We start from the raw sequence: 17,376 nt of genomic DNA, 5'->3' as shown, positions 1-17,376 counted from the left end.
CGTGCTCTCCAGGGAGGGTGTGAGCTGCTGTGCAAATCCAGGAGACAGGAATTGTCCCCTTCCAAGCTATTCCTGGGAGGGCTCTGAGTTCCACACTGGCCCTGTGCTTGGTCTTGCTCTGCCTGGGACAGGTGATGTGTCCCTTGAGGTTGATCTTTCTCCAGCAGGCTGGGCCCTGTGGGGCATGGATCCCACAGCCCTGTGGGTGGGCACAGACCCAAGCAGGGCACCTGCTGCTCTGCCCAGTGCTGCTGGAGCTGGTGCTGGTGCTGTTTGGCAGTCACACCATCAGGACAGGACTCTGGTTGGGTCCCTGGGATGAAAACACTTGGTTGACTGTAAACAAACCTATTGACACAGATACTTCTCAGCCTGGCCTGTGGGAGCTTTGGTCCAGAAGAATTTATAGCTTGTAACTTCTAAACTCCTCACTGTGCAAACATGAGGATAACCAAGGCATCTCATCTCACCACAGCAGCTGGCTGTGGTGGCAAAACCTGTTTAGAGGAGATACAAGATGATCTCAGAGTATGATTTAATGGAGTGAGGGATGAGTGTTTGAATCCATCCTTCAAGTATCACAGCCCTGCCCTGTCCTTCTGTGGCCCAGCCAGGTGTCCTGCCCCGCACTTGGGAGGAGGCATCTGCCAGAGCCCAGTCTCTGCCTTTTCCAGGAGGATAAAGCTGTTCTTTAAACCCCACTCCAGTGCCTTTCCTGGTGGGAAGTCACAGCTGTCCTTCAAGGAGGATGAAGGTCTCAGCTGTGCTGACACATGGAGGTCTGGCCAGCTTTGCAGTTCTCCTGGGAGAGCTGGGGGGGGCTGCCACAGCTGGGAGGTAGGTGTGATACCTCCCTCTAAAGGTCCATAGCTTTGTGGACCTCGAGGAAGAGAAAAGCCAACTTGCCTTCTCATTTTAAGCTTTACCAAGTAGAAAAGGGCTGTGGTGAAGGATTATCTAAGGCAGCAGAGTTGCTTGTCATTCACAAGGTGATGGGGTTGATTCCTACCAGCCCTGAGGTGATGAGAGGCACAGCTCACAGCTGCAGAGTCCTGTGAGCCTGACCTGGCTGCTGGGACAAGGAAGAGTCAGGCACTCTTCCTTTTCTGTGAGTGACTTCCCATGGTCATCATTAAGAAATGTTGTACTGTAGCAGGGGAATGTCTCAAAGTATCAAAGTTTTTTTAGTAATTATTTGTAATGATTTAACATTTGCCTATATCTCTTTCAGAGCTGCTCTGGGGGTAATTTCTGGAGCATCATTATGGCTCTGGGTGGGATTCCTTTCTGTCCTGTTAAGACCTGTGTGGGATTTGAAAACCTGGAATTCCTGCTTTCTGTGGCTTATCTGGAGACTGCCAGCTCAAAAAAGTTGTCCCATAACTCATCCCAGTGTTTTGGATTTTGCTGAAGAGGTGTTTAATTGAAAACCTCTTAGTCCATAAGCCAGATCCTTACCACAGAGGCAACATCTTTTTACTTTTCCCTCAAAGATGCCATGAGTAAAATGAAGGTTCTGAATTTTTCCGTGCTCTGGTTTCTCACAGGGCAAACTGGCTGCAGAGTCCACTCTGGCTTGGTGTCAGAGGGGTAGAAGCTTCACTTTTGTGAGGAAATTCCTTGCTCTGCTTTTAGACCCACAGGTCCCAGCTGGGGCTGTGCAATAGCCCTGCAGGAGACTGAAGGAGCACAGCAGTCACACCAGGAGGAGGAGAAAACCTTGGGTCCCCTAAATCCTGCTGCTATGGAGAGCAGGAATTGCCTGGTGCCAATACACAATGCACCCAGCACAGCAAGAAGTCCTTCTCCCTCCCCAGGGACCATTAGGGGAGTTTCAGCCTCTCACAGTGTCTAGATAGAGGAGCTGGTTTGAGGATATTGCTTATGGGAATATTTTGGGAACTCATTATAAGAGAATTAGAGACCAGCCCTGGTGTGATTGAGATAACGTGGTATGTAAGTGTGCAGGAAACATGAAAATCCTCTCAATAATTAAATTCAATTAATTGTTTTACAGCTGCTCAGCAAATACCATGAGGTTCAGGTGGGGAGATGCACTGCTGGGATTCCACAAGGTCTGGATGGAGCAGGTAATAGACTGTGATGTGTGGAGCACCTGGTTTGTGTTGGAGAGGAAAACTATTTATAAACCAGAAGCATTAGCAAACTGGCTTTGCTGGAGACTTGTGGGACAGTCTGCAGCCAGCACAGCGTCACAGACCCTTGTTCTGGGGAAAGCAGTGCAGGGGGCTGGGAAGGAAAGGGGCTCTGGCACCTGTGAGAGAGGGTTAATTCTGCATCTCAGTATGGAAGGCCTGACAGCAAATGGCATCATTAAACAGCTGCCTTAATAAGAGAATTAAAAGAAGGATCTATAATAGCTTGAGGAACCAAAAAGGAAGAACTTCTCTCCAGGGAAGGGATATGTGCAGCACTGGGGAAAATCCATTCTGGGTCCATCCCACGCTGCACGAATGCAGGGTGCTCTGCATCTGAAGGGGTACGAGGCTTACTTGCCCTTGATATTTCTCTTTTTACTCTGCCTTGTTAAAACAGATATTTCATGAAGCCTTTTGCTGTTGGGCATTTCTCACTGAGACTGGAGAGTACCCCACACCACCTCCTCCCCCACTCAGTCCAGGGAGTGTCCCCGAGGAAATGGGTGTGCACAGGGCTTGTTGGGGGATCAGGGACAGACTTCCCTTAGATCAGAGCCAAGGCTCCTGCTGCCTCCCTGGTCATCTCCAGCCTGAGGAAACAAGAGGAGTGTGCCAGACCCCTGCTCTGAAGTGCCTCACTCAGGTCCCCATTGCTTCCCTGCATGAAGCAATGGCTCCTGGAAGGGGAACAGACAGTGGTGTGTGTTGTGCCATGGGCAGCCAGCATTATCCCACTAGCTGGGGGCTCAGAAACAACCATGCCAGACTGGTTAGAGCTCACAGGTCCCAGAGCCTCAGGGTCCTGGAAGGGGCAGTGGGATGGGAGCCCTGGGATGCTGCTGGTGGTGCCTGCTTGCACCATGACTGTTGTCAGCACTAGGTCAGGGTGGCCACAGCCTCATCAACCCCAAACAATGAAGGACCTCTGTCCCCATGCTGTGTGCTCTCCTATGGATACACCACCTCCTGGGAAAGAATGATCACCTGGATATTCACCCTCAGCCTCCCAAGCTGCACTACAGAGCCACTGCCCTGTGTGACATGCCCCACCGAGGGGACTTTGGCTCTGTTGCCTTTGTATCTGCCCTCCAGGTAGTTTTTAGCCATTAACTCAGCCCTAAACTTCCTCTCAGACAGACTAAACTAGACCACCTCCCATCATCCCTCCTTTTAGTGCCTGTGTCCCTGCCCCAGTGAGTCTGTGTTTGTGATCCAGCCTTCAGGAGAGGAGAGAGAGGCAGGAGCAGCACCCCTGGGTTCCCCTGGAGCAGGTAGGGCAGGTGATATCAGTGCCTCTGAAGCCTCTGTCTTGCCAGAGCTGGCCTGGCATCCTTCCCAGGGGATGAATTTTGGCTGAGGAAATACAAATTGCTGTCCCTGGCTCTGCAGGGACATGTGGTGCTGCCTGTGTCCTCAGCTCCAGCCAGGACGTGCACAGCAAAGGGCTGAGGAGGGAGCTGCAGACCTGGAAAGCAGCACCCAAGTGGCCTTGGGTGTGTTGGGAGAGCCTTGAAGTGCCCGGGGAGGGAGGATCCAGCACGTGCACGTGTGTGCCCACGGATCACACGAGTGAGATGCAGCAGATGAGCTGCCTCGCTCTATTTGTAACCTCCCACTGCTGTTGCACAGGCTCTGCAAGGAGGAGAAGGAGCTGAAAATTGAGCTGAAAATGGAAACTTGAGGCTCAGATGCTTGGAGGGGCTCAGGAGCCCGACTGAACCCATCACTCCCCAGGGAAGCAGGAGCTTCTGTTCCTCCTGGGCCCAGTGCCTTGCTCTCATGCTCAGCACAGAGTGAGACATTCATGCTCCACCTTGGAGCAAAAGTCATTTTCATTAACTTATTGAGGAAAGGAGACATAAAGACACAATTTAATTGCAAACCACAAGATTACAGTGTGAGATGAAGCGAGGGAAGAATGAGGGGGGGAAAGGAACAACAACTGTGTCTTATTTTTTACTTTGCATCCATTTAGCTGGCTGAAGGAGAGCTGGGTGAGGACATGGCAGTGCCATGGTGTGCCCTGCAGGATGGGATCCAGCCTCCCTCCCTGGGCATCACAGCTGGGATGTTGCATTGAGGATCTGGCTGGTTTGGGCAGTCCCAGTGGCTGCAGCCTGGCCACTGATGGGTGCAGGATGAGAGCCTGGTGTGCAGGGAGCCATGGACATCAGTCTTGTGTCCAGGCCCAGTCTGTGGATTTCCTGCCTGGATTCAGCACCTGCTGCCCTGGGTGTTGCTTTTGGAGATGCAGGATGTTCTTGGGAAAGTGCATGGTAACAGGGGAGCACAAGGAGAGCAAACTGGGCTCCTCTTCAGCCCCTTACACACAGCAGCCTGGAAAACCCACCCCTCCCCTGATCCCAGCTCTCCTTGCAAAGGGCAAGATGGAGAGGTGAGGGATGGGGCTCCAGAACCCCCCAATCCTCCAGCTTCATGCTGAAACTGCTAATTAAAGAGCCCATTTCACCAAACGATTTTTTTTTTCTGATATGAAAACTTTTCCATAAGGAACTAGTCCCGAATCCACCAACTCATTTCACATTTATTTTAAATCTAAGCTTTATATCATGTAGTTTCCTCCAGGGCTTGATTATCTTCTCAGTAAAAGCTCTGTTGTTCTGGTTTGTGGGACCTATATTTAGCCTTGCCGTAAGGTCTGTGCACCTCTCAGTACAGGACTCAGAAGCTGCCACCCGAGCTCCTGGGCTTTCCTATTTATTTGGATCTATTAAACAAGTTACCATTTCTGTAATATCAAGGGCATTTTTCCAGCCACAGGCTGCCTACAAGCAGTAACTTGTTGCTGTAGAAATGGTCTCCTGGATCTCAGAAGTAATTTGGAGAGGGTCTCTTGTCTAACAGTGGCAAATTATATTTAAACAGGGAATCAAAGGCAAAGCCAGCCAAAGAGCCTTGTCCCTCTCTTTTATTGTGGCGGTACCTCAAGTCCTCATTCCCCATGTTTCCTACACATGTATTAAGGCATACACCCACTCAGCATATTTTTACATAAAAATACACAAAACAGGCAAAAGTGGGTGGGGACTTTGCCTACGGAGGGAATTCAGAGGTGCACAGACATACCTGATGCCCTGGTGTGGCTGCAATTGTTATTTGATACACAGGGGGGTGTAAGGAGGTTGTGTGGAGAGAAGGGAGAGACAGAGAGGGAAACATCAGAGCGGCTGGCAGCGAAATCCAGTCCAGGGAGCATCTCTGGGATGGAGGGGTCTGTCACTGGAGGGCTGGAGGCTGGGATACACCATCCTGTGGGGAGCATTGCTCCCACTGGTGCCATTTTTCACCCTGTCATCATTCTGGTGACACATCTCAGCGCCTGGGCACCGCTGTCCATCTGGAGGACACGAAGAGCTGCCTGGCTGATCATCAGCTCCCTGCCAGTGTCCCCCTCTGCCAGTCCCACCAGAGGAATCCTCTGGCTCCGGGCAGTGGTGCCCTGCAGAGGCTCCCCTGTGTCCTCCACCCTGAGTGAAGCCCTGCTGGAGCTGGAGCTGCTGAGGAATGTGTTGGATGCTGTCTGTATCCAAGGAACGGAGCGTGTGAGGCGCGGCGAGCCAAGGCACGCGATCGGAATGATCAACGGGCAAAATCTGGGTGCTGAGGCACGGGCTGGAACATCTGATTGGAAGGCTGGGAGGAAAAAGGGAAGGCTGAATTGTTTATGGTTTGTTTTTCATTCATCATTCCTGCTTGTGTGGGTGGACAAGGAGTGAATGAGTTTCTCGGGGAGGGCAGCAAATAAAAGAGGCACACATTTCCTTGAAGGATGAGTAGAATTTTTCCTTTCTACTGCCTAGGTGAATATGTCAGGGGAAAGGGGCTGGAGGGAACCCTAACAGCTTCTCTCCCAGATGGAGGAAACCACTTTCTCTTGATCTTTTCCCTTTGATCACCATGTACCAAGAGATAAAGGGTTTTTTGGGGTGGGTTCCATCATAATAAAGTCCTGCTTTTTCTCTCTACAGCAAATGTTCTCAACTTTTTTTTGGACTGTTGAGCATCTCATGGAATTACAGTGAGTTGATGCTTTCCCAGCTGAGGGAAGGATGGCTGGCTGGATCAGGCCTCTGTGCCAGGATGCTTCATTTCTGGGAGAGACAGCACCGGTGGCTACAGACACAACCCTCAGTTCTGCCTTCCTCTGGCCTGGAAGTTGACATGAACAGGCAGGAGATATGTAGAAGTAGATGATTTTTAAGGTTTCTTCCAATCCAAGCTGTTCTCTGATTCTGTGGTTAGTCAACGTCCAGGTTGGAGTCTCAGACTGAGCACTGGGCTTTGCTTTTTCCATACAATTCCTGTGTTCATCATTTATCACCTGCTTTTCTCATTTCACCTGAGGCTCTGGTGGTGTCCCCCTGGTGCCAGCAGTCTGGGGTGTCCTGGTGAAGGGCTGGCTCCTGCCCACATGGGGCACTGATGCTCTCCATGGGCATCCCCAAACTGAACAAGCCAAATCCATGCAGAGAAGACATAGAGGTGGGAAAAACCGTTTGCAATGGATTTGTTGGCATTTGTGGGGCTTTTGTAAAACACCTGATTATTGCAGGGAAGGAATGTCCCATAGAGAGGGAAAGCAACGTTCCCTTGGCTGGGGAATGGGATGGTGTCTCCTGTATTTGCCATCCTCAGCAGGGCTTGAGGCTTCCTGCAGGATAGAGCTGGTGCTGGGAAGGGCTGTGGGAGGTGGGGGGACACCTCACATGGTTATGAGGCTGGCCTGAAATGGGCAAGAGCTCAGCACAGCCCCATGCTGGATGACACACGGAATGGCTGGACCTGTCTTAGGCTGGATATCAGGAAAAAGTTCTTTCCCCAGAGGGTGCTGGGGCACTGCCCAGGCTCCCCAGGGAATGGGCATGGCCCCAAGGCTGCCAGAGCTGCAGGAGCATTTGGAAAATGCTCTCAGGCACAGGGTGAGGTTGTTGGGATGTCCTGTGCAGAGCCAGGCGTTGGACTCAATGCTTCCCCTTCCAGCTCAGCATGTTCTGTGACTCTGTGCTTTGTTCCTCCTTACACCAAAAGCCCCACATGGGATTTGCAGGAGCACACCTTCAACTGACACGGAGGAGGATGAGCATCTGCAACCTGTGGAGGATGCTGAAGAAGGACAGCTCGCCTGCCTGTGCTGCTGGAGGTCAACACCTGTCCTTGCAGAAGAGCTGCAGGGCTCCCTGATGAAGGGAGGGACACTGGGACACTGCCCTGTGTGGCACCTGCACCAGGCAGGGCTCTGTGCCAGGAGCTCCCTTGGCAGAGGGCAAGAGAGACCTGAGAGGTGCTTTGTGTTCAGACATCTCTGGGAAATTGCAGGAACAAAATTAAAGGAGGTAAAAGAAAAACCAGCCCCCAGAACAATTACCTGAGGAATGAAAACCTCTGATGGTGCTGCTGAACTCTGGAGTCCTCCCTCCAGAGAGGGTGGAATCCAGGCTGAGCTCAGATTCTCCATCTCTGCCAGGATAGCAAATATGATGGGTTTTCACAGCAGGGAGTTAGAGGAGAGGTGGGCTTTGGATAAATTAAAACAGACCACAGACCCTCCTGGGGTCCCTGCCAACAGTTACCCTAGTCTGAAGGAAAGTATTTTTTAAATCAGTTATTTAAGCTTAATTCTCTCAAAGCCAGTGTTCAGGTTGTTCTGGTAACTGTACCAAGGAACTTGCTTTATTTATTTCATATGTCAAAATGCCCAAGGACCTATAGAAAATAATGATTTTTCTTTATGGGAAGAACTGCATAATGGGGGGAGAGGGATTTAGTCCTAAACCATTTCTGAAATTTTAAGAGAAAAGCAGGTGTCTCAAGTGATGAAAACCAGTTGACTTCACAAGAGTTAGGTTGAACAACAGGAAAAATACTGCTGAAAGGAGATGTGACCAGTGCCCTTGTTTGAGGCTAAGTGTTCGGGACTTCAAAATACCCCAGAGACAAAGAAAACCTGAATTTTTCAAAATTTCCCCGGAGGCCTCACAGGCATCTTGCACTGAATTACTCACCGGGAGAACTGCGGTGGTCCTGCTGGGATTTCAGCCTGCAAAAACAGACAAGGATTAGCAACTCAGCTGCCTGGGCATGAAACTGCCCTTTCTGCTGAGGGGCAGGGTAGAGCAGGCCAGCTCCAGATCAAGTGATGCTATCGGGTATCTCCTTCCTTTTCAGGCAGAACCTCAGTTGCTGTCTGAGCAAAATGATAGGGAAATGGGAAATTCCACAGAGATTTATGTCAAAAGAAGAGAGAAGTCAGGTGGTTTCCCTGCTCCTCTGAGCAGCTTCCTGAATCTAAAATACTGTTCTTCCCTCTGCCGTGGGAAACACTTCTGGTCCCTTCTACCTCCACCTGCATTTCTCTGCAGTTCTGCGTGGTCACCAGTCAGGGGGAAAGAGAAAGCCTTCAGAAACATCTGAGACCAAAAAGCTGCAGAGAATCACGCTTAGCGAGAGGAAATGTGCCCAAGAAGTAAATGGTCCCTGAGCCCTGCTGTGTGCACGCTGCGGGGCTCCCGGTGCACCACGGCCCTGCAATGGCAACGCTGCTCTGAGAGCTGTCAGCATTCCCAGAGAGGGGAAGAGCAGCGGTCCTGCCTGGCACAGAGCCCCGGGTGCGTGTGCTGGGGCTGTGCCCTCTTGTGCCAGGGTGGGACAGCGCTGCCTCCCGCCCCGAGCCGGGGAAACACGAGCAGAGGCTGTGCCCCATGCCCGGGCTGGGCTGGGCACAGCGGCTCTGCTCCTTACCCGTTTTTCCTGATGGTTCTTGCTGCGCTGTGTTAAATGGAAAGCAAATCCCGATCCTGCCATCTGTGCTCCTTTGCTCACACTCAAAGAGAGTGGGCTCAAAGACTCATCCCTTGAGGTTTGCTGAGGGGTTTCCTTGGGGCCCTAAAGCACAGGGACTGTTGCAGTCTGTGCCCACAGCCATCGCCCTTCTGCCTCCAGGTCACCTCCGTGGGATGGGACTATGGCCGCTCCCCTTCAACACAGAATCCAGCGCAGCAACAACCACAAAATCCCCTGCTGCTGCTAATTGAGCATCTCAGCTCCCTTTCGCACTGCCTGGGCAAGCGAGGCTTTGCGAGTGCAGATGCTTCAGGATCAGCCTCGGAAATAAACCCAAACAAGCACATTTTGGAGCTTAAAGCGACTCCTCCTGGAAGCCACTGCAGGGAAAAGCATTTGTTTATTAACGAGAGGCAGCAGGAACAGGCATGAAAGGCGGCTTTGTCTCCTCGGCCACTGCGTGTTCCGTTTGTCTCTATGTCTTTCCTTCAGGTGTGCAGGGAATCTCGGGCACAAATCTCCCATCTCCATAAAACCATCGGGAAAGAGGAATCCCCGGCTCCCGGGCCCTGCGCATCGCGGAACCCCCGTGTCGCCTGCAGCCGCCCCCAAATGAGCGCATCTTTGATCGCCTCTGCGGGGAAAAGCGGGGTTCTGCCAACGCCTGGGTTGGCTCCATGGGCGGATGGAGGGAACGCGATCTGCCTCCATCCCCGGGGACCCCCAGGGACGCGGGGATCCCCGCCGCAGCGGGCATCCCCTGGGGGAGTCCCCGGGCAGGGAATCACCTTTCCGGGGGGGTGCGGGGGTCAGCATCCCGGGGGCAGGGGCAGCTGAGGGAGCATCCCGCCTCCTCCTCCCCGCGCCGCGCCGCGCCAGTGCCTGTGCCGGTGCCGTGCCGGTGCCGTGCCGTGCCGCCCCGCGCTGTGCCGTGCCGGTGCCGTGCCGTGCCGTGCCGTGCCGTGCCGTGCCGCCCCGCGTCGCGCCGCTCCGCTCCGCCCCGCCGCGCCCGCCGCGCCGCAGCCCCGCAGCCCGGCCCCGCAGCCCGGCCCCGCAGCCCGGCCGCCGCCGCAGGGCCGGCGGGCAGCGAGCGGCAGCCGGCGGCATGAGGCGCGACCCGGCGCCCGGCTTCTCCATGCTGCTCTTCGGCGTCTCCCTCGCCTGCTACTCGCCCAGCCTCAAGTCGGTGCAGGACCAGGCGTACACGGCGGCGGTGGTGCTGGAGGGCAAGGTGCAGTCCGTGGGCCCCCCCGCCGGCGGCAATGACAGCCGCGGCGCCGGGCCCGCCGGGGGGGTCTTGGTCAAGGTGCTCGACCTGTGGCCCCTCAACAGCGGGGGGCTGCAGCGGGAGCAGCTCATCAGCGTGGGCTCCAAGGCGCCCTGCTTCAAAGTGAAGCGCAACCACCGCTACATCTTCTTCCTGGAGCCCACCGAGGAGCCGCTCGTCTTCCGCACCGCCTTCGCTCCGCTCGACACCAGCGGCAAGAACCTCAAGCGGGACGTGGCGCGGATCCTCTGCGCCGACTGCGGTACGGGCCGCGCCGCGGCGGCGGGGGGCGGCGGGGGGCGATGGCGGAGCGGCGGCGGGGGGCGATGGCGGAGCGGCGGCGGGAGCGCTGGCCCGCGTCCCGAGCAGGCGCGGGGCGACAGGTCCGTACCGCTGGGACCTGCGGGGGACAGGTGCCCGGCGATCATCCCCCCACTTCACCCCCGGTGGGCCCCGGGAGCCGCGCCTGCACCGGGGGAGATGTGATGCGATGCGATGCGATGCGATGTGATGCTATGCGATACGATACGATACGATACGATACGATACGATACGATACGATACGATACGATACGATACGATACGATACGATACGATACGATACGATACGATACGATACGATACGATACGATACGATACGATGCCCTCCGCACGGCCCGGCCGCCGCCGCGCTCGCTCCATTCCCCGGCCCCGGGCTCCCCGCTCGCCCGGTTCAAGGTCCGGTAGCCCCGGCCCGGCGCCGCGCCAGCAGCGCAGACCCGGGCCCGGTGCGGGGAGTGCCCGCAGCCCGCGGCCGCCCGGCGCTCGGTGATGCCGCGCGGGAGCCCCCGGGCTCAGCGCGGTCCCAGCGCCCCGGTGCCTCTCCCCTGCCGGGATTGCTGCCGGCCTGCGGGGCTCCGGTCACTCCGGCGCGACCCCCGTCCCGGGGCTGGGACAGGGGCAGCGCTCCAGGTGCGCCCTAAGAGCCGGGAAGTTTTGCATCTTCCAAAATAACGGCCTCGCGGGGGTGGGGGGAAGTTGGTTTTTCTTTTGTTCGTTCCGCGCATTTCGGTGTCTCCGATCACGGCTCTCGTGCGGTGGCTTGTGCTGTTCTTCCAGCACCTCTGGAAACGCGGTTATGAAATGACTTCAACGGGAAGTGCCCGCCGGAGCGTCCCTGCTTTTGTTCCTGGATTTTCCTTGCTGTCCTCTGGCAGGTGAACACCTGCGAAGGGCCGGGCGGTGGGGACCAGGCGAGGACAATGCCTGCATTTTCCCAGAGTTTGGACCTGAGCTGACAAAAATGCACGGCTGGCCCTTCATCCGGCCTGAATGCTGGATACTGTGTCACAAAATCTGGAGAAGGACGGTGTTAACCCGGAGAGCTCTGAGTGCCGTGCCGTGCCCTCAGCAAGGGTTTGAATTCCTCCTTTTCGGTGTGTTATGAGGATATACAGGGTGTACCTCCAGGGAATCCAGGCTCCCCACTCAATGTTAATACACTGCATTCTCATCAGGTTAATTGGCCTTTTGCCTCATTAAAAGCAAGGTACTTTGTCAAGTTATACTTAGCTCTGTAATGACCATATGTGTACTGCTCTATGGTGGTTGTTTTGGTATTAACTGGGTGTTTCTGGGGCAAATACTCTGCCATTTGGGACTGCTGACCCCGCATTGTGAAAGCTAGACCTGTCTCTTTTTTTAGTTATCCAAAAGATAAATTTAGAAGCTTGTATTTCCTGGGAGAAAGGTGGAACCTTGCTCATCATAATATGTTGTTGAGGAAAATGGGCTAGGACTGTGTGCAAGAAAACTAATTTGGGAGACACTAATTTCATGTTCATCGGTATATGGGCCATCGTGGACAGAGAGGATTTGGTGAAAGAGCTGTGGTAGAGACAAGAGGAAAGTAAATGGGGGAATTTCTCAGGACTGTGGTCTCATTGTCAGGGAAAAACACAGCAAAAGGTACGTGGCTTTTATTGCTTTTTTTTTTTTTTTTTTAAGATCAAAAAGGATTCTGAACTTTTTTTTTTTTTTGTGCATCTCTGAGCAGCAGGGTTTGACTTTAAGGGGAATGGAGGCTGTTCTGTGGCATCCTGGCTCAGGCCCAAAGCGTTAATGTGTGGGCTGATGTAACAACAAGTTAAGGGTTGTCATTCTGTCGTGACACCTCCTTGGAGCTGATGCTTTTGTTTCTGTGTGGCTCTGATGGGCTGATTCGGCTCCCTGGCTGAGGGACACTGCAGATTGGTGGGAGCCTTGTCTCAGCAGAGCTCCACGGCAGATTCCAAAGGAAAAATAAAATCTGGTGGTTGGGAAATGTCATAGCTGTGGTTTGCTTTGGTGATGAAGATGAAATGGGAGCCTCAGCTTGCTGAACTGGTGGTTCCCTGAGCACTTCATGCTCTTGGTCCAGCTGGGAGGTTACTTCTGAAGGTGACTTTCCTGGCAGGATCTTCTGATTTGTAGCACCTGAGCTGCTGGAAAGATGTGTGAACTGGGAAACCACGGTTTTCCTTCCTGCTCTGTGGTTTGTGCTGGGAGGGGAGATCTGAAAGGATGCAGGGGTATTTCCCATTCTTGCTGCTCACGGGGGTGGTGAGAACTCCAGAGCTGGCAGGGGGTGAATGTCCAGGCACGAGGAGCACTCTGAGGGACAGCTGGGCTGCAGCTGTATGAGGGATGTTACGGAGCTGGGGGACAGATGGTGGGGTCACTTCTGAGCAGGAAGGGAGGACCTTGTGGCTCTGATCACTCCAATCCCCCCACTCCCAAAGATGGAGGCCTCACAGGACCATCTTCTCCCTGCTCTGGCTCTGTGCCTGGGTCTGTTTTCCAGTGATTCATCCCCTTCTCACCGGCTAAGATGCTGTGTGTCTCCTGCTCTTGCTGCGTGCCGAGGTCTGGGATGCGATGCAGGACTAGAATGTGATGGGAGCATCCGTGTCTCTGTCCAAGGAGCAGTCTCTGCTGTTTGCACATCTCACTTAGAGGAGAGAAAGTGGGTGCTGAGACTCTGCATGGGACCCAGACCCTCTCTGAGCAGAGCCAGGAGGACTGAGGTGAGAGAAGGATGTCCTGGGATGTGGGGGACAGAACAGGAATGCCAGTCTGCATGCCTGGTGTGTGTGGGGTCTGAGCTGGGTTGCTTCTGGTGTGCCCCCTGAGCAGAGATCCAGGGAGGGGGATTCTCACTTTGGCCATCTCACTGCTGGGCAGGCTCTGAAGGCTGGATCTTCCCACCTGAAAACCCCAGAGAGGTGCAGCCTCTGCAGCTCTGCCTGGCTATGGTTTTCATTCCTCTGGCACACAGGGAGCAGCTGGTCCTGGGGCCTGGCATCCTGCAGGTCTCACCACCCACTTGTCCATCTTAAAACCTCTTTTGCACTGGGAGTATTATTGGGTTTTTTTCATACTGTTATATAACGATTCCTGTTATTGCTTCTCCTCCTGTCTCTTTTCTTTGTATCTTCTAGCTCCTTAATTTTGGATGGTCTCATATCTCCTCTGTGCCTACACACACAGATCAAGGAGGAGGAAATAGGTACAAGACACGGCGCTGGCTCTCATTGGTGAAGGAGCTGGTGGCATTATCCCCACTGGAACAACTCCTGATCTGAATCCAGAAAGGGGCTTGTGGTCCTCATCCTCCTGATCTTTAGGGGTAGCTTGTGTCAGCATCTGCTTCCCACTCTGTGTGAATCCCCTCTACCTGTGCAAAAGCTTTATGTGCAGATATTTTGTACACAGGAGAGTGTGGATCGAACCTGTCCAGGCTCTGATCTCTGCTTTCACAGAGGAACAAATGTCTTCCTTCCTCCATATGCAGTGAGTTGCAAAGTAGCTTTAATTAGAGCTTGTACGTCTCCTGAAGCACCTCACCGAAAATGCTGCTGAGCTCCAGGACGAGGTCTGCTGCTCGCCTGTGGGATTAGCTAGCTTAGCCTGGGCAGGTAATCTGGTGGTGGCAGATCCCTGGGAGGATTTGCAGGCAGAGGACCTGTTGTTGTAACTGGTACTTCTTGTGAGATGAGGCATTTGTTTTATTTCCAGTCCGAAGGTGTCTTGGTCCTAGTGGGAATCAGGAACGTGCTGAGGCTGTGGCATTGGCCTCAGTGGCCACATAATGCTGGGAGCTGTTTATCCTGGAGCAGGTTGGTTAGAGCTGGCCTGTGAGGGGAGGAGGGAGGTCGGATTTTGAAGTGCCCGCTGGAAAATACAGCCCTTTGGATTACAGTGTAGGTGTTGCTGCCTGAAATAGCACTGGCAACTTTGGACCAGCAGCTCATGCAAAAATATCCCTCTTCACTATCCTGCAGATCATTGGAAGCCAGGCAGGCACAGGGGAGGGGTGTGGGTGGCTCCAGCTGCTGGTGATGGTACTCTGCCTTCATCCCAGGACAGCTGTGGAGCACAGAGCAGTAAAGCTGGATTTTCTCACACACCATCTTACTAATTAGAGCTGTCTGAAACTATTTCTCACCACCTTCAGAAAATCACACCTCCTTGGGTTTGCAGAAGAGCAAAAACTTGCTTCCTTCTTGCCTTGAGTTTCTGCAGATGGGGAATGGTCACTGTGCTGCAGACAGCTTTGACCTCTTGTAAGGGTGGCACAATTCTGGGTGCTCTCCTAAATCCTCTCATACAGGATTTGGTCTGGAGGGACCTGGGGTGGCTGGGTCCTCGTGGCCAGGCCAGCTCCTTGTCTCCCAGATGAGCCATCCAGGAACTGGCAACTGGAACTTTGCTCTGCCGAAGCTGCAGGTCCAAGTGACTTCAGTTGTGCCTGACACAACAGAGATTTTCCCTCTCAGACTTGTGCCATGCGTGCAGCAAAGCCTGGCTAGTTCCTCAGTCCCCCTTTCAGAAATGTTTGACTAAATAAAGCATCTCCCCAAGGATCTCCATGAGTAAGATGAGACTAAAACAGCTTCTGAGTGATCCCAGCAGTGCTGATTTCTCTATCTAGGGCTGCTCCATGCCCAGCCCAGGCCCCAGCTGCTGCTGGTGGCTCTTTGTGCTCCACCAGCTGACAGCCCTTAGATATGGGCCCTGAGGCAGAACGCCCTTTCTAAATCACAGGCGACACCTTGACTTGGGTTTGGATCTGGATCAGAAACTGGTGCATGCTTGGGAGCACAGAGGCAATAAACTGCATCACCAGGCAAAAAGGGAGCCATGCTCTGCCACAGCTGAGCTCCCTGCTTCATTTGGGCTGTGTAAGGGGCACCATGGGCACCAGGGGCTGGAGCCTTCAAGCACTTGGCACACCCCAAAATCTGCTGCAAAGTGCCACAAGGGATGGGTTTTGGTACCGTGCTGCTGGGTGGCAGCAGACTGAGGGGGTGGCCAGTTCCCCTGCTCGTGTGACACGGCTCCTACGCAGAGCGGCTGCTGCTTTGCCAGGTTTGGGGCACTGCATGCTGCTGCTGGAGCCGCCTCATCTCCATTCCCCTCCTGAGTAAATGTGTGACGCTGCTGAGTGTAAATGAGAGCTGTGCTGGCCCTGGCATGGCACCTGGGCCTCCCCAGGTCAGCTGTGCTGGCCCAGGGCAGGTGATGGTGCAGACGCGGGGAGAAACACGGAGCTGAGAGACGCGCTCGGCCAGGAGGAGCTCCCGGAGACTGATCCGTGGGGGCAGCAGGTTTGGGAGGCTGCGAGCCCGTGGGCGACTCTGGTCGTCTGAGGAATTGTCACTGCAGAGGAGCCTGAGCGACAAAGTGCTGGGAGGTGAGGAAATGCCTCTGCTGAGGCGGGAGCTGTCTGGCAGCTCCTGTGGGTGCCCGCTCCGTGCCCTGTGCGCAGCCTGGGCAGCGCTGCCGGCGCTGGGCTGGGCGCAGCAGAGCTGCCAGCGCATCCTGCCCCTCTCTGTTGCTCAGAAGAGGCTGCCAGGATGCCAAATCACCCCCTCCCCAAGTGCTGGACCGCCCTGCGGTGCCCAAACGGTGCCGCTTGAAGGTGAAGACCGTGCCCTGCTCCCCGGTGAGGTGTTCTCTGCGCTGTGACCGCTCTGTCCGGTGCAGATGGCAGAGGACGCCTGTCCTCGGCGGGGGCTCAGGGATGTGTGAGGCGAGGGGAGGCTCTGGAGGAAGCTCATCTCCCTGGAAACTTTGGCAGCCAGGCGTCTGCTTGCCTACCGAATTGGGTGTGCAGCAGTCGAACCCCAGCGACTCTGAGCACTTAACGTCTCTGCCCTGGGGGGTGGCGGAGAGGTCTGCCAACTGCCCAAAATTTTGGGGATAGAGTACTGAGCTGGCAAGGGTAGGCTAGAGATGAAAAGGAAGATGAATCACTGTGCTGCTCTTTCTCTGCTGAATGACCATGCTCCCAGAGCTTGGCTGCTGCAGCTTGGGGCTGGGCTGTGTGCTGCAAAGGCTGGGCTGAAGGGCCAGTAAAAACTGCTCTTGTTGAATCCCCATGGTCCCGCTCCACCGTGGATATGACCCTAACCATTCTAGAGGATGGAAAATATAAGGTACCCCAGAAGATTGGTCCTAATGGGGAGCGCATGATTTGCATCTTGAATGTTGCAGCTCAGGGACAAGGTTCTTCTGCCCACAGCAGCTCTCCCTGGCTTGGACAGTCCTTGAATTCTCTTTGTTGCAGTTGGTGGCCAAAGTGGCTCTCTCTGGTCCTCCCACCTGCCCCACAGTCATTGCCTGCTGTAGGACAGTGCCTTCCTTCCCTGTATTCCTGCCACTGTTTGCTGGCCTCTGGAGGGCAACTGAGTTCATCCTTGCAGTCTGTAGCATGTGTTCTGGTTTTGCAGGAATACTTCATCTTTGGTGACCTCCTGGGCAGAGCTGGCTGCTGTTGTCTCTGGGCACAGCACCTCTGTGCAATGGGACACACGTGCCTGATGAGTAGAGATGTGTCACACTTGTGACAGAGCACTCAGCTCCCACCCTGCTGCCCCCCTCTCTCTCCCTGTCCTGATGTTAGGGAACTGTTCTTTGCCATCTTGATGAAGGTGAGAACTCTGGGAAAGCCTTTCCAACGGGCTCAGGTGCTGGAAATGAGCCTGTAGGATCTGCAGGTGAGAGCAGAGCCCCGGGGCTGATGGAAAGCAGATCTTGGATGTGATGGTTTTCTAGGGCAGGTCTAGATGGGCAGTGCCGTGCCTGATGGCTTGTGGAAAGGCTGAGGAGGATGGGAATGCTTTGCAG

At 54.4% G+C, this 17,376-nt stretch overlaps 1 protein-coding gene and 1 long non-coding RNA gene across 2 annotated transcripts in view; one reads left to right on the top strand and one right to left on the bottom strand.

Annotated features, from left to right (window-relative positions):
- Window positions 1–9,306: 9,306 nt before the first annotated feature.
- Window positions 9,307–9,861, bottom strand: LOC115497092 (uncharacterized). Its single transcript, XR_003962666.4, has 2 exons — window positions 9,749–9,861; window positions 9,307–9,594 (listed from the first exon to the last, which is right to left on the bottom strand). It is a non-coding gene; the product is annotated as an uncharacterized lncRNA (long non-coding RNA).
- NRG2 (neuregulin 2) overlaps window positions 9,623–17,376 on the top strand; it is a 155,997-nt gene continuing 148,243 nt past the window's right edge. The window contains exons 1-2 of the mRNA XM_030284208.4: window positions 9,623–9,861; window positions 9,924–10,489. Coding sequence (XP_030140068.2) covers window positions 9,638–9,861; window positions 9,924–10,489 — 790 coding nt within the window. The 5' untranslated portion in view covers window positions 9,623–9,637. The remainder of the gene's footprint in view (window positions 9,862–9,923; window positions 10,490–17,376) is intronic.

The sequence above is a fragment of the Taeniopygia guttata genome, chromosome 13, assembly GCF_048771995.1.
Source record: "Taeniopygia guttata chromosome 13, bTaeGut7.mat, whole genome shotgun sequence".
Lineage (NCBI taxonomy): Eukaryota > Metazoa > Chordata > Aves > Passeriformes > Estrildidae > Taeniopygia > Taeniopygia guttata.
Note: the sequence above shows the minus strand (reverse complement) of the source record. Positions and strands in the feature narration are given on the sequence as shown.